General features: G+C 41.4%; 1 protein-coding gene across 1 annotated transcript in view; it reads right to left on the reverse strand.

Moving 5' to 3' along the window:
- The window catches only part of LOC116830835 (ATP binding cassette subfamily C member 1 (ABCC1 blood group)), a 100084-nt gene extending 82747 nt beyond the window's left edge, over positions 1-17337 (reverse strand). The window contains 1 exon segment of the mRNA XM_032790481.2: positions 17182-17337. Coding sequence (XP_032646372.1) covers positions 17182-17229 — 48 coding nt within the window. The 5' untranslated portion in view covers positions 17230-17337.
- Between the last annotated feature and the right edge of the window lie 537 nt (positions 17338-17874).

Genomic DNA, 17874 nt, shown 5'->3' on the forward strand with positions numbered 1-17874 from the left:
TCACATATCTTTATGCATCTCTTTTACTCTCTAATTCTTCCTCTGCCTTGATACTTGTCTACCTTCATAACCCACAATACCACAACACACAAGTAGACCAGCTCTCTGGATACATAGGTTTTATTCCCAGTTCTGCCAACGGCCTCTTGGGTTACCTTTGGCAAGTCAAATTTCAATACCTATGCCTCAGTTTCTCCATTTATAAAATGAGGATAATGATTCTGACCTTCTGCATAAAGCACATTGAGATGATTCTGATGAAGAGAGCTAGGTATGATTACTATTTACAAGTATTTTTGCTTAGGACTCCTTTTATCGTTCCATCATGTCGAACAATTTTATTGTAGAGAGTTGTAGCTTTGTTAGTCCCTGTATATGAGAGATGAGGTACTGGACCAACTTCTATTGGGGGAAGAGACCAGCTTTCAAACTCCACAGAGCGCCCAATGAGCAGGAAAGACAGTAAGTATGGTTAGAGACCACTCAGGCTTAAACAGGAGATCTTCAGCCACCTGAAACTCAAGAGTCATACCAGAAAAGTAGAAACTGAGTCAGGTTATATGTAAAATAGAAAAAGAAAAACTAACACAAGCATGCAGGGACGAAATTAGGAAGGCCAAGGCATAAAACAAGATTAAACTAGCTAGGGACATAAAAGGTAACAGACAAACATTTTACAAATACATTGCAAGAAGAGGAAGATCAAGGACAGGGTAGGCCTATTATTCATTGTTAAGTGAAAGACAACAACCGAGCAATGGCCAGAATGATAAATGCCTTTTTTGGTTCAGTTTTCAACCAAAAAGGTTAGCAGTGGTCAGATGACTAACACAGGGAACATCAGGGTAAGTGGGGTAGGATCTGAGGCTAAAATAGGGAAAGAACAAGTACCGTAATTTTTAACAAGTTAGATGTCTTCCAGTCAGCAGGGCCTGACAAAATACATCCTAGAATACTTAAGGAACCAGCTGAAGAGATCTCTGAGCCATTAGCAATTATCTTTGAGAACTGATGGAAGACAAGGAGAGATCCCAGAGGACTGGAAAAGGACATGTATAGTACCTATCTACAAAAAGGGGAATGAAGACAACCCAGGGAATTATAGACCCATTAGCTTAACCTTGGTACCCCAAAAGATAATGGAGCCAATAATCAATCAATTTGTAAGCACCAGGAAGAAAATAAGGTGATAAGTAACTGTCAACATGGAAGTCAACAGTCAAGAACAAATCATGTCAATAGACCCTGCATGGATACAAAATTTGTATCCACATCCGATCCGCAAACATGGTCTACAGGTATAAAGCGGCTATCCTGCAAACCTGAGAACTCTAGATATAATATTTGGATCCATATCCATTCACAATCAGCAAACATGGTCCATGGATATCTGCAGATTTGCAGGACTCTACATGTCAAAGCCACTTAATCTTCTTTAACAGCCCTGTGGATTTGGGGGCGGGGGGGGGGGAGTAGTAGTAGATGTGGTATATCTCAACTTTATTAAGCCTTCTGATATTGTCTCACATGACCTTCTCAAGCAAACTAAGAAAATATATCCACCCTAGATGAAACTAGTATAAGGTGGGTGTGCAACTAGTTGGAAAACTGTACTCAGCAATTATCAATGGTTCAAAGTCAAGCTGGAAGGGCATACTGAGCGATCTCACAGGCATCTCTCCTGGGCCCATTTCTATTCGATATCTTCATAAATGATTTGGATAATCACATAGAGAGTACACTTATCAAGTTTGTGAACAATAATAAGCTGGGAGCGGTTGCTAAAGCTCTGGAGGACAGGATTAGAATTCAAAATGATCTTGACAGACTAGAGGAATGGTCTGAAATAGACTCAAATTCAAATAAGGACAAATGCAAAGTACTACACTTAGAAAGGAATAATCAATTGCACAAATACAAAATGCGAAATCATTGCCTAATGCCTAGGAAAGAACACTAAGGAAAAAGGATCTGTGGTTATAGTGGATCACAAACTAAACTTGAGTCAACAATGTAATGCAAGTCTTCTACTCCACTCAGCAATTGTAAGGCCTCAAGCGGAACAGTGTGTCCAATTCTTGGCACCACACCTTGGGAAAAATGTGAACAAACTGGAGCATGCTCAGAGAAGATCAACAAAATTATTCAAGGTCTAGAAAACATGACCTATGAGGAAAGATTGAAAAAACTGGATTTGTTTAGTCTGGAGAAAAGAAGACTGAACGGGGACATGATATTTCTTCAAGTACATAAAAGATTGTTATGAAGAGGAGGGTGATAAACCGTTCTCTTTAAGCACTGAGGATAGGACAATAAGTAATGGGCTTAAACTGCAGTGAGGGATATTTAGGTTAGACATTAAGAAAAACTTCCTAACAATAAGAGCAGTTAGGCAGTGGAGCAAATTACCTAGGGATGTTACGGAATCTCCATTATTGGAGGTTTTTAAGAGCAAGTTAGACAAACACCTGTCAGGGATGGTCTAAACAATATTTAGTCCTGTCTCAGGGAACTGGACTAGATGATCAGGTCTGGGAAAGGTAATCAGTAACACAACTAAACACAAAATGGAAGAGATTTTTAGGAATGAGCAGTTGACACATGTTGCATTCAAAATGAAGTGGGCAATTAACACCCCCGCAGTCATAGGACAAAGAATTTATAGATTGTTGGGTGGGTTACAGATTGTTGAAATGAAACAAAACCAGTATCTATACTGAGCCCATAATTTTTGGTATCTAGCAAAATTATTAAATTAAGTTCCCAGGCTCGTCTTTTGAAGGTCTTGTGCAGGTTTCCTTGGAAGGCGAGGACTGAGAGGTAAGATATGGAGTGAGCGTTTTGTGAAAAACGTTCACACAGACAATAGGGCGTTTTTGTCATTTTTCTGTCAAAGTTCATTTGAGAGCAAAGTGATTGTCTAGTTTCACCCACACGGTAGTTGTTGGGGCATTTGATGCACTGGATAAGGTACATCACATGTTGTGATAGGCAAGTGTAACACCAATGGATCTTGAAAGAACTGTTGTGGATGGTATTGATCATCATAGCAGAGGCGATATGGCTGCAGGTTTTGCATCTGTTATGGAAGTGTCTGGTGCCACTTTGCATTGGTGTGTAATGGTCTCTGGGGAGTCTGCTTCTGACTATGAGCTTGGTGAGGTTGGGGAGATGTCTGAAGACCAAAAGAGGAACTTTGGATAAGATTTCTTTCAGGATGTCCTCCACATTGACTAAGCCTCCCCCATCAGGTTGTAATTCTTTGATAATACCCCATACAGGTTCCCATATACCCATATAGGGTGGGTAGGTAACAGTTAGGGGTGTGCAGTCAGTCCCTTCCCCCTCCCATCCCATATTGAAGCAGGTTCTCTCACAGAACTAGGGTGGCCCATTCCACAATAAACACTGATTTTTCCTAGAAGACTAAAGCCAAATGTACTTCACGTACTGTGCAAACATTTGCTTTGGACATTTAGTTATTTATTTTAAATTCAGCATTTGCTGTGGCTGTTTTAAACTACAGGGGTTTTTGTGCCTGAAAGTCTAACATTGGCAGCCTACTATCATGAGTGCATCCACACGCTTCACTGTGCAATAGCTGCTTAAACAAACTTTATTATCTGATATGGCAGACAATTATCTATTGCTATAAGTAACACAAGGTTATTGATATGCACCAAGAGAAGCTCACTTATCTTGGAACCCTAGCATTGAACATAATAAATATTTTAGTTTAATTAGCGATTACAATATACAAATATTTTCAATTTATATCCACCATGAAATCTGGTTAAAGATGACAAAAACTGAAGGCATTCATTTTTCCTTTACAGCAATATTTATCAGGAAACTTCTTCCCTCTCTTATCCAGTGGTCCCTATGTGAAGGATGGGAACAATATCCATCTACCTCACAGAGTTATTATGAAGCTTTGCAAGCTTCAACTAATCACTCTTAGGGCTTGGCTACACTCGAAACAGCGCTTTGAAGTGTGAGTGTGGTCGCAACGCCAGTGCTGGGAGAGAGCTCTCCCAGTGCTGCATGTACTCCACCTCCTCATGGGGATTAGCTTGCAGCGCTGGGAGCCGCGCTCCCAGCGCTGCGGCACTGTTTACACTGGCGCTTTACAGCACTGTATCTTGCAGTGCTCAAGGAGGTGTTTTTTTCACACTTCTGAGCGAGAAAGTTGCAGCACTGTAAAGCGCCAGTGTAGCCAAGGCCTCAGAGCCCCCACTCACAAGAGAAGCCATACTGAGTCAGACCAGTGGTACATCTAGATCAGTACCCTGCTGAAGCACCTGGCCAATACCAGGTACTTCAGCAGGCAGGAAGAGAACAGGGAAATTGTCACATCACCCAATCCCTGTCATTCTCCCAGCTTCTGGCAATCAGAGGCTAAGGGACACCCAGAGCATGGGGCTCCAACTCTGACCATCTTATCTAATAACCACTGATGGACTATCCTCTACAAATTTATCTAAATATTTTTTTAACCCAGTTATACTTTTGGTCTTCACAACATTCCCTGGCAATAAGTTCCACAGGTTGACTATTGTGTTAAAAAAATACTTCCTTTTGCTTGTTTTAAACTTGCTGCCTCTTAATTTCATTGGCTGACCCTTGGTTCTTATGTTATCTGAGTTGTAAATAATTCTTCCTTATTCACTTTCTTCACACCAGTCAAGTTTATAGACTTCTATCATATCTCCCTTTAGTCATCTCTTTTCCAGGATGAACAGCCCTGGACTTTTTAGTCTATCCTCACATGAAACCCATTCCATACTCTATTTTTGTTGTCCTTCTCTGTACCTTTTCCAGTTCAAATATATATTTTTTGTGATAGGGCAAACAGAACTTTACACATTATTTAAGATGTGCGCGTACATCTTATTGTGGCAAAACTGGGTTACTGGGACACAAAATAGCAAATGAAATTCACTGTTGATAAATGCAAAGTAATGCACTTTGGAAAACATAATCCCAACTATATATATAAAATTATGAGGTCTAAATTAGCTATTACCACTCAAGAAAGATCTTGGAGTCATTGTGGATAGTTCTCTGAAAACATCCACTCAATGTGCAGCGGCAGTCAAAAAAAGTGAACAGACTGTTGGGAATCATTAAGAAAGGGATAGATAAGACAGAAAATATCATATTCCCTCTATATAAATCCATGGTATGCGCACATCTTGAATACGATGAGCAGATGTGGTTGCCCCACCTCAAAAAAGATGTATTGGAACTGGAAAAGGTTCAGAAAAGAGCAACAAAAGTGACTGGGGTATGGAACGGCTGCCACATGTGGAGAAATTAATAAAACTAGGACTTCTCAGCTTGGAAAAAAGACGAAGGGGTGATATAATAAAGACCTATAAAATCATGACTGGTGTGGAGAAATTAAATAAGGAAGTGTTATTTACTCCTCCTAACACAAGAGCTAGGGATCACCAAATGAAATTAATAGGCAGCAGGTTTAAACAAACAAAAGGAAGTATTTCTTCACACAATGCACAATCAGCCTGTGGAACTCTTTGCCAGAAGATGTTGTGAAGGCCAAAACTATAACAAGGTTAAAAAAGAAATTAGATAAGTTCAGGGAGGATAGATCCATCAATAGCTATTAGGATGGACAGGGATGGTGTCCCTAGCTCCTCTGTTTGCCAGAAGCTGAGAATGGACGACAGGGGATGGATCACTTCCCTCTGGGGCACCTGGCATTGGCCAGTGTTGGAAGACAGGATACTGGTCTAGATGGATCTTTGGTCTGACCAAGTATGGCCGTTCTTATGGCATTATATTTTCTTCCTTATTAACTATCCCTTTCTTAATGGTTCTTAACACTGTTAGCTTTTTTGTCTGCCACTGCACATTCTCGGAAAACATCCAGTCAACTAACCACAATGACTCCAAGATCCCTTTCTTGAGTGGTAATAGCTATTTAGATCCCAATCATTTTGTATATACAATTGGGATTATGTTTTATAATAAGAATTACTTGGCATTAATCAACCTTGAATTTTATTGACCATTTTGTTGCCCAGTGCTGCACTTAGTGAGTTCCTTTGTATCTCTTTACAGTCTGCTATGAAGTTATCTATCTTGACTAACTTTGTATGATCTGCAAACTTTGTCACCTCACTATTTACCCCCTTTTCCCAGATCATTTATGAATATGTTAAATAGCACTATGGTCCCTGCAGGTACCCAGGGGAGACCACTATTCACCTTTCTTCATTCTGAAAACTGATCGTTTATTCCAATCCTTTTTCTTGTCTTTTAACCAGTTACTGATCCATGAGAGGACCTTCCCTTTTATGCCAGGAATGCTTTTTCTGTTTATAAGCCTTTGGTATGAGGCCTTGTCAAAGGCTTTCTGGAAGTCCAAGTATTTTATATAGACTGGATCACCCTTTTCCGCATCTTTGTTGACCCCCTAGTAGATCGGTGAGGCATAATTTCCCTTTACAAAAGCCATGTTTTGACTCTTCCTCAACATATCATGTTCATCTAGGTGTCTGATCATTCTGTTCTTTGCTATAGTTTCAAGCAATTTGCCTGGTACTGAAGTTAAGTTTATCAGCCTGTAATGGCCAGGATCACCTCTGCAGTCTTTTTAAATATTGGTTTTCCATTAGCTATCCTCCAATCATCTGATACAGAAGCAGATTTAAACAATAGGTTACATAGCAGTTAGTAGTTCTGCAATTTCATATTTGATTTTCTTCAGAATGTTTGGGTGAATACCATCTGATCCTGGTGACTTATCACTGTTTAATTTATCAATTTCTTCCAAAACCTCCTCTACTAACACCTCAATCTGGGACAGTTCCTCAGATTTGTCTCCTAATAAGAAGAATAGCTCAAGTGTGGGAATCTCCCTCACATCCTCTGCCATGAAGATGGATGCAAAGAATTCACTTAGCTTCTTCACAATGGCGCTGTCTTTTTAGTGCTTCTTAGCAGTGCATCATCCAGTGGCACCAATGACTGTTTAGTGCATCATCCAGTGGCACCAATGACTGTTTAGCAGGCTTCATGCTTCTGATGCCCTCAGCACAGGATTGAGTTCTCAAAATACAGACTGTGGTGGAGGACCCACTATGTTCAAAGATTTTGTATTTCCAGGAAGTTCCCACCAAAGTAAGAAGAATTAGAAATAATTTCTGTCTTTAATCAAAAAAAAAAAAAAAGAGACAATACTTTGGCTGTGAATAACCTAAGTAGTCCTTACACAAAATAAGCAATGTTTCCTTTTTCCTTTCCTAAATTCAACCTAGGAAACCAGCAAATTATCAGATTCTACCTTCCAACAGAAAAGCTTCTCAGGATGGATAAGTTGAGACTCCAGCATTGTTCCTGGCAAAAGCAGAAGAGGAGATATTGGGGAAAGGCTCAGGTTAGCAGTCAGTCTATCCACCATTTAATTTTTCAAACAATATTAAAGCGAGGCAGGCATGAGAAGGCCAGAGGTAATTTTTTTTACCCTTCCCTTCCAATACAACAGACCAAATGCAAGACGATTTAAAATGTAAATAGTTTGACTTAAATGATATTTGATAGATCAAAACAAAAATGTATAGAAAAATTAAACTGTGTTAAACTAAAATTGGAGACAATAATGTTGGAGGCAATTAAACATACATCTCTACCTCAATATAACGCGACCCAATACAACACGAATTCGGATATAACGTGGTAAAAGAGTGCTCGGGAGGAGGGTAGGGCTGCGCACTTTGGTGAATCAAAGCAAGTTCGATATAACGCAGTTTCACCTATAACGTGGTAAGATTTTTTCGCTCCTGAGGACAGCTTTATAATGAGGTAGAGGTGTCACAGTTACTTAAAAATGTAAGTGTATTGAGGTTGTCTCAATTGTGTGAACTCCCACTTATCGTACACACAGAGCTAGGTCAGCAGTACACAGTGCACAGTAACTTCTAGATCTGCTTTGATAAGACTGCTGGTATTGAACATCTAAAGGCAAAGGGAAGCTGCTGTTTTGCATTATGAAGTAAAAGTTAAACTGCATTCATAAATTAATGACACTATAGAAAAAACCATCTCAAATCACAAACGGTATTTTCAGTTTAACAGGACCCTTTAAAAAATGACACTGAGCTGAAACTTGATTAAATTCACACTCCAAGAATGTTTTAAGTTCTTAATGTAGTGTAACCCTTTTACTCCAGTGTAGAATTATATAAAATGAGAAGCAAAATCATCTGTTGCAAACACTGTCTTGCCTTCTTATACTATTCATTGCGAGCTCTGAAACGCTGACTGAAGGAAGAGAGCAAGGAAGAAACAGTGCCCTTACGAAAAGGAAATTTGGTTTGAAGGGAAGTGAGGGAAAAACATTGAGTTCTGCAAACCAAGTTAGATACAAGAAAAAATTAAGATGCTGAGTAGCTGAACAAAGAAGAGTTACATAACAAAAAGGCAAAGAGTAAACAGGAAGATAAAGACCGGGTATGATCTGGAGAAGTTTCAAAGATGGAACATGAACTGAAAACTGATCCCGTTTAAACACTACTTGAATGTACAGAAAAATATCTGGCAAGATTTAGAAGGATTATTAGCATGCAAATTAAGGAGGACACTTGCTTACATAAAAGTGCAGAAATTCCAAGATATTTAGATCAGAATTCCTCTATTAACAAAGAAGCAAACACTGCTGAAATAAAGCCTGCATCAGCAACTTGACAGTACTCCTCTTAGGCTACTAATTTTCCACAAAATGAAGCTGTTTGCAGCTGCTCTCATCTTTACTATTGAGGCATATCCTACAGAGAATGCTGTAACCTGAAAGGCCTTCAGAGACTGCTCAGAGCAAACTGAAAGCAAATGCTGGAACCTACACAAAATTTAAAAAAAAAACAACCAACCACACTACAGCCTGAGGCAGACATCCAGCGTGCAAAATTTCAACATACATTTTAAGTTTGGCAAAGCAATCAAACACATGGCTTCATAATAATAAGTGTTGTATAACCTTATTATCCAGTACTACCAGCTCTGCCTGTGACACACACATTAATCCTATTTAAATGGAGAGTAGACAAAGTTGTGACAAATCAACATAACAAAAAAATTCCTTCAGGTTAGTTAACATGATCCTTAAATAGTGTCTTTAAGAGGGAAAGATTCTTGATCTGCTGTCTTTTTGTTGGTAAATTATCTGAACTGTTTAACATTAAGATATCCAATGTATTCAAAGCAATTTTCAAGAGTGTTTTCAGAGTTACAAATGTGGAGACACAACCACATATAAAAGTATGTTTCTATATTCTTCTTCCAACTAGCACTGACCTTAAAATCCCTCTAGTAATCCTTTAGCCTTGTGACTCTGGCTATCTTTTCAATACACCATTATCTGTCTTTCCATGTTCATTTTTTAATTTTAGCTTTGCGATTCTATTATTTCATTTTCAAGGAATATGTAGGCTGCCTGATAAGATGAAAAACCTGACTGACTCAATTCAGGCTTTCAACCTTTCATGGAAAATAATGCAGTTACAATTTATTAATGCATAATATTTTCTGTAATATGATCCCTCAAGTTCTTGTTATTTACTAACAACTGAACCACAAACCTCACTTAGGACAGTCAGATTTCAGATTCCCAGGAGCCAGAAATATAAACTTATTAATATAAAAGGATATGTTAATACCATTTAAGCTGCAATTAAACAATGGTTAGGGAGAACTTTAGTTATGGTATTTAGGGAGGCCACCTCTAAACTTACAAGGTTACAGTGACACAGCTATATCAATATATAGCCGCATTATGCCAATGGAAGAGGGCTCTCCTGTTGACGTAATAAAACCAGTTCAACAAGCAGCACTAGCTATGTCGGAGGGAGAGCATCTTCCGCCGACAAAGCGCTATGCACAAGAGCGCTTATGCTGGCAAAACTTGTGTCGCTTAGCGGGTGTTTTTTCACACTCCTGAGTGACAAACGCTTTGCCAACACAAGTGCTAGCGTAGACATGGTCCCAGTTTACCAACGGAAATGCAAGAAAGCTAATTTTCTAACTAAGAAGAGGCTGAGAGTATGTATAGTCAAGCAATGAAAAAAACCTAGAATTTAGAAGTATGAGTTTAAAGTGGCAGTATTTGAATATTTACAAAATGTTATGTGCATATTTCCAGTATGGTTGCTGTGAATTGCTATGTATTAATATATGAATATTGATATGTATTTTTAATGACTTTGGTCAGTGAGGTAAAGTTACTGTCTAACTATGATGGGTTATTAGAATTTCCTGTATGACTACTGATCTGACTTAATAGGGGGCTCTGGGAAGGAGAGAGAGAAAAGCAACACAATAGATCTAGGTAAGGATTCCCCAGCAATACACTTGAAAGACAACAGGACAAGCTGTTAGCTTCAAGGATCTTGCCTCCAAGGAAGATGCAAATTTAGTTTGATCTCCAGGTTGCTAGTCTGGCAAACAAACATTAAAGATTTAAAAAGTGCTTCTCAGAAGAAGGGGTCTCTTGTCAAATGCTCTGTAGCGAGACTGACAGAGCGAGTCTAAACAAGTAGGACCTTCCCATTTCCAGCACAGGGCCAGCCTTAAGGAAAAAGCTAGATATAAATACGTTATGTTTTACTGTTTTAAGATCTGTTTGTCTGTTAAGTGTTTTTGTTCTAAATAAACAACATCTTCCTTTAAGGAGTCTGTCTGACGACTGTATTAACATTGTCATTGCTCTGTGAAGGAACAGAACTGCCAGGTGTTAACCTAAATCTGACCTGCTGATGTAATCACAGTTAGTACCAGGGCACTGCAACTCAGGGCACAGTCAGAGTGCAAGAAACTGTAATTTCATCTGGAGCCAGGTGACAGTTAAGATACGTCTAACCAGCAAGCACGGGCCTCGACAGCAAGTCTTGGAGCCTGGGTCTATAGATTCAGGCTTGCAGTCCTCAGGAGCTGTGTAGATATTCAAGGCTTGTGATCTAAAGCTTAGGCTCCCTTTGTAGGCTTCATAGTCTTGTCTACACAGTTATTTTTATTGCTGCAACACAAGCATGAGTCTGTAGACCCACGCTATGAGACTCACTGACACAGGTTGATGCACGCTGTGCATATGTAACCATATGAATATAGACCTACGAGGGATGCATTCAATGAAGGCAAGAGGGATCAGAGGTGCAGTTTGCTCAATAACTGAGACAGTTACTTACAAATCCTCTGCACTAGTGTTTTTGGGATGTTTCCCAGAGTTGCACTACTGTACCACCATTTCAGCTTCATGGGTGACAACACTAGTGTATTCAGAGTCCAGACATTTTTACCATGAAGTAAAACAGAGCAGTGAAAATACCCATCAAGTGACTACCCTAGTCTTACACTATTGTCAGTGGGTAGCAATGAGGAGAGATTTTCTGAAAATAGCTACTGAAGACAAGTGCAAAAGGGAGATGAAATGGAATTCTATATGCTTTATTGCAAAGGGTACTGAATACCCCTGTGACTGGTGCTCTATTCATCACATTATGGGGCCTCCTCCTGGTCATTCTAGGGAACAGCTCACCAGGTCAAAGCCATCCCCACACCTCTGTCTTTCTGTTTGCAGCCTCCCTCGCTCCAGGAGCTGCTTCGGCATCTTCATTACGCAGCCCACAGGCTAGGTCACTATCATGGTTTCCCCTTCAGTTGAGGGGAGGGAGGAAGAAGTCTCTTCTCCCAAACAGGCTCAGGCAGTCTTCCTATGCACTGCCCCACCAGTGCCACTTCCCCAGTCGCTGGTTGGGGAACCCAGGCCTGCCCTCTACTCCTGGTTCCAAGGGTTCTCAACCTTTTTCTTTCTGAGAGTCCCTCTTCTCCCCCTGCCCCCAACCTGCTATAAAAACTTGTGCCACAACTGTTTTTCTGCATACAAAAGCCACAGCCAGTGTTAAGTGGCAGCAAGCAGTGCAATTGCCCAGGGCCCCACATCACAGGGGGCATTGCAAAACTAAGTTGCTCAGGCTTCAGCCTCAGCTTTGGTTGCTGGGCCTCAAGGCCCTGGGCTGCAGTCCTGCGCAGTGGGGCTTTGGCTTTTTGCCCTGGGCCCCAGTGAGTCTAAGGTTGGCCACACTTGGAGGACACTCTGAAACATGTTCGTGGCCCCCGGACCTCTGGCTGAGAACCACTGCAAGTCTGTTCCACCCTGAACCTTTCTGCATTTCCCTGAACCCTTTCCTAACCTTCTGGCTCTCCCCCTTCCTTCTCTGGGTCTCCCAGCTTCAGCAATCTCTCCTCCCAGGGAGCAACTACAAGCTACATGTCTGGGAAGAGGGAGGAGTATTTGGAGGGACTGCAGTCTGTCCCAGCAGCTCCTTCTGTTGACAGCTTCCTGTTCCTGCAGATGTGAGCTACTTCTAATGAAGGTTTCTCTGAGTTTTAATTCCCCCACGCTTGCCGCTTAATAGGCTAATTGGCCCCTCTGGCCTGCCTTAATTCTTTCAGTGCAAGCGTGGAGAGGACAACCCATCACTGTAGCCACTGACGTCAACGGAAACTGAGGGCACATAGTTCTTTGCATGATTAGGCTCTTCTATATGAGAAGAATCCAAACAGCAGGTGACCACAGCACAGAAATGGATGTTGCAAAGTTAGGAAGACCTCAAGGGATTTCTAATTCTCAGGAAGAAGAGCTGGTACCGATATCCTACCTATATCCAAGTTTATAGAGCATTGTCAGCTTGGACAAAAATTCTCCTCCAGTACCTTGTGGCACCCACTACTAGTGACTTACAGCCTCTTCTTCCCAAGAAGTGGCTACATTTCAGAGAAATTGTATGGTCTTTCATATACAGTTTGAAATACTTTAGAATCAGAATCGCTATTACTAATTGTTTGTATGAAAGACATTACATTTTAAACTACTTTTTTATATAAAGCCATGGAACAAAGATGTTATTTAAAAATATATTACACATCTTTTGTTTCTTGGTGATGCAATGTATTTATAAAAAAGGGCATGACTCACTTTGCCGCCTAATCTGTTGATTTCAGTTTTCCCACTCCCTGAAGTAATTGAAGAAAAAAATGTGACAGACTGTTTCACCACAGACAAGTGCACAGACAGGGCTCATGTTTTACCACAGCTTTCAAACAGAAAGGATGTAACCTATAATCTTTTGGGGGGGGTTTCCTAATAATTATCTGATCCACAAATTCTATTCCAGTAGGATTCTTTTTAATGGTCAGCCCTAAGGATCAACCTTTCCACATTGGCAATTGTATTTTTTGAAAAATACTGAAATGATTTTTTTTATTTTTTTCAAGTCAAGGATTTCACAATATGGACAGAATTCTCACCAAAGAAAGATACCAACAGTAGAGTTTACCAATAACGAAATCTGCCTTTATTCACAAAAAGAAAAAAAATACTTAACTATTCATAATTTATTATTCATTAAATCAATCAATTTTAAAAGGATTGCAAATTAACTCTAAAAAGGATATGATCACAAGCAACCTTTACCTTTTTAATTAAGGCCACCAGATCACAGCTTAGAAGACCAAGCAGAAAAAGAATTTGTCCTAGTACTTATGCTTTGGAACAAATCCAAGAACCATGGGAGTCTGAAATCCTCCAAGTGATTTCATGTTACCCAACTAATTAGTAAAAAGTGATACAAAGGCATACCCATCAATCCTGAAAACAAGCGTTATAACTGAATTTTTCGTTTGTGATATTTTAAGTTCTGAAAAAAGTCAACAGGTAGTTAGAAACCTGAAAAAGAAAAAGTTCAAGCACTGTATGCATGTGCCTATTTCTAACCGAATCAGGCAACAGACTAAAAATGTACCCATTTGCTCAAATATAATGGGGGGGGGGAATAAATATTCCCCCAAAGCTACTCCCTTCCTGTGCCACCAAACAACATCTCCTGCTATTTATTATGTATATTGTTAACTGATAAAATGTCAAACTTTTTCTAATGTAACAATGTTTGGATAGCTGAGCAACAAAACAAGATGTTTGTTCAATATCACCAATATTGCTAGATTATGTATTTGCTGAATAGTTTTTGAACAACTATTGAGCTAGACAAACACCACTAGAGAACAAACAAACAAACAAACTTCATCAGTATTGTTGAATTATTTATCTTACAAATTCTCTCTTGAAGTATCCAATCAGCTTATTATCTGTTCAAATACTATTCGGCTGAAACATGAGTTGACAAATATGTGAAATTAATGGATTTTTATTTTAGTTCTAGTCACTTAGCCCTACTTACTAATGTATCTTGCTTTTGTTATATTTCTCTTCTTCTCTTTGCTTTAATAGTCAATATATTTTCCTTCATTTCTTTCACAGTTTTCCTCTTTCCCTGTTCTCTCCCTGCATTCCCACTTCTCTCTTCCTTTATTTTCTTACATTGTCCATTCTAGTGCCACCTTTCCACATTCTCTATATATTGTACTTCACTTCTCTAATTTATACCCTTCAGTATCTTTCCCACCCTTTCTGACCAAATCCATGCATTGGGCTTGGAAATTTTACCAGACACCCAATAGCCAGAGCAACAGCAACAACAAAGCACGGCAACAGCCCAAGGCCAATATGAAAGGTAGATTCTTAGCTACTACAAGGGCATGGGTGTTGAGTCTCTGCTTTTCAACCCCTCTCACCACTCCCTCTCTGCTGCAATGGAAATTTACAAGCTGCAGAAAAGGCACTGAAGTGGTACGTCTGCAGATATATCAAGATATGCCCCATACCTACACACTGCATTGTACACAAGTGGCTCACATGTGGGAGGTTACCTTCACAATCATAAGGACTAGAGACTTTTTTTTAAAATGAAAACTTATGTTCTGCAGAAGTTGAGGGCACACATCAGGGAAAGCTTCCTACTTGCCATGGGAGAATGGATTTTTCAAGCTCCACTCACAATTTTAATACCGCTTGAAAATTTCAGGAAAAGTAGAAATAAAGCAAGCGCTCAATAGCTACTACAAGTCAGCCCAAAGAAAGTCCTCTGAACTCATCTACAAACAATCTAATGCACTTAATGCAAACTGGTAACATTTTCAGCAATCATTAATGTTATCATTATAACCTGATGAGTAACACAGATTATTACCTCAGAAGGGTGTATCTTCCTAGAACTCTCTCACTTCAAGTAGGTTGGTTTAGCAACTGCTCCAGCTTGCACAAGAACTGTTTTTCAGTAAGCAAGGCAAGTTCCCAACTTGCAAACTCCCAATGAACTACAAGTTCCAACACTAGTAAACCCTTAACTATTTACAAACCTTCAACAAAAAGCATGTCAGATATCTATTTATATGACTGAAATAAGAAGAATATCACGTGAGAATTCAAAGCTGTGATTTATCTGATCAAAGAAAGAAACAGTTATTACAATGACCACATGTACACATCACTCTATTTTGTGGCTAGTATCCTGAATACTTATCGAGTCTACAAGATACCACATAAACTGGAATTATAGAAAGATAGATTGAAGTGCCACTAGAACAGAGTTTCTCAAACAGGGGTCACCGCTTATGTAGGGAAAGCCCCTGGCAGGCCAGGCCGGTTTGTTTACCTGCCCCGTCCACAGGTCCGGCCGATCTAGGCTCCCACTGGCCGCGGATCTCCGCTCTGGGCCAATCGGAGCTGCTGGAAGCGGCGACCAGAAAGTCCCTTAGCCCGCTCCGCTTCCAGCAGCTCCCATTGGCCCGGAGCGGCGATCTGTGGCCAGTGGGAGCCGATCGGGGCAGGTAAAGAAACTGGCCTGGCCTGTCAGGGGCTTTCCCTACACAAGCAGGGACCCCTGTTTGAGAAACCCTGCACTAGAATCTAGGATTCTATATTTGCAGTAGCAATTGAAAGCCCCATTCAGGATTAGGGCTTCACTTGATCCACAAAGCAAGTGTTTTCTTTATTATCTCTGGTATAAAGGAGAACATTCCCATAAACTTCTATTCACACTCAAAGTTGCTTTGTTTACATTACATTCAAAGTGACATCAGGAAAGTGAACTGTACATGTCTGATTAGATCAAGAGACCAAATGAAAGCAAAACCAGAGAAAAATTCATTAACAGCAGCTCTAAGGGCAGGGACCATGTACATATAAGTGTTTGTTCATTTAGCACAATGGAGACCCGATTCTAACTTGCTACCAGAATATTAATATTTTAAAAAAATATATAGCAGAGAACGATGTAACCAATCATACTGTAATGATTTGGAAAACCGGAAAGTAGCCCATGTCCTAATTACTCAAATATCCAGACTGAAAGTGCATTTCAACATAAAACAGTAGCATAGAGAAAGGTGGAAGGAGAATCAGAGTGTGCAGCATGAAAACAACAGCAATAAAGATAGAGGAACCTTTGCTACCTAACTTTTGAGATATCACCAAGAGCCACCCATTCTAATATACTTACTTAACACACAGAATCTAATCTCAATGAGACAGGAAATAATTAAAAGCACTTTTGTCTCTTAACAGATATCACAATTACAGTAGCACAGAACAGGCAGCTCTGTTTGCTACTCAATAAACGTGCTCTGGGCATCACAATCTCCTTAGGTGAGGGCTTGTTATTCCACAAGCCTTATGTATGTGATGCATTCTCAGGCTCTGTCGGTAAAGCAGCCTGTACCATTCAAGGGCAGTCACCACCACTTCATGCGGCCAGAGCTGCCCATAGCCACCTAGGAGCTACCTAAACTGAAAGTAGGCTTAGCCTGGGTGAAATTACCAAGATCTTGCAATGAATAAATACGTTTAGCAGACAGTCCTATGCCATCAAGAAAAGCATAGCCCCCACACTAATCAGTCACAACCCCATTTACCACCACCACCCCAATCCTTTACATAACTATTGACAGGGCGAGGGAACAAAAGGCATCGGCCAAGCTCTTGATACCCTGTGCTTCCGCTGGATGGATGGGGGAGACTCTCCCCTTTCTTGGACCAAGGGCCCTGCACCTGCTCCCGCTGGGGCCCTGCAACCCTGCCATGCACCCCCTTCCTGTAAGGGAAGAGTGGGCTGCACCTTCCCAGAGAGGGCCTGACCCGGGGGAAAGGCTGCACCCCTTCCATGAGGGCGCGAACCCTGCCCCCCTGTGGGGGACCCCCGGGCGCTGGGTCCGGCTCCGCAGCACGCGGCGGTAGGGGAAACGCGGCTGCAGACCTCGCGCCGCTCTTACCCAGAAGGGCTCCGAGCCGCCCTCGCTGCACAAGCCCTGGATCGCCATGGAAGGCGGCGGCGGCGACTGGGGCTACCCCCACTCCACGCTCTCCTTCCCCGGGCGGCGGCGGCGGCGACTGAGGGAAGTGGGGAAAGGCGGCCGCGCGGGCCGCTGCCACGCTCCCTGATTGGCTCCTCGGTCACGGGGATGCTGGGCCAGCTGTACCGGCAGATCGCCGCGCTGGCCGGCCGCTGGGGGCGCCCCGGCCCGGTGGAGGCAGTGCGCACGCGGCCGGTATCGGGTTCCATAGGGTGCGGCTGGTAGCGTGCCCGTCCTGCCTACGCGCCACCCAGCCACAGCGTCAAGAGATTTCACTCCTCCTGGAAAGGCAATTAGCAATGCACCCTTAACTAGTAAGGCATTAGGGGGCCTCATTACTACCCCCCATGGTGCACACCCCGTGTAGCCCACCTTACACCGATCTATACAGTACGTTTACCAGGTGTCGATGAGTAGGTGCCCCTTAGATGCAGTGTAACACGTTCTCCAACTATGCGCAGTGGAGGTTTGCAGAGCACCTGCGGGTGGTCCACCCTAAGCTAGAGGGTCAGAGGATGCTAGTGCTCCCTACTTTCAATTGAGAGAAACAGAACTTATGGAAGGAGTAAATTAAGGGCCTACATCATTTCCCACTGAAGTTAGGGGAAGTCT

This window comes from Chelonoidis abingdonii, chromosome 9 (assembly GCF_003597395.2).
Source record: "Chelonoidis abingdonii isolate Lonesome George chromosome 9, CheloAbing_2.0, whole genome shotgun sequence".
Classification (NCBI taxonomy): Eukaryota; Metazoa; Chordata; order Testudines; family Testudinidae; genus Chelonoidis; species Chelonoidis abingdonii.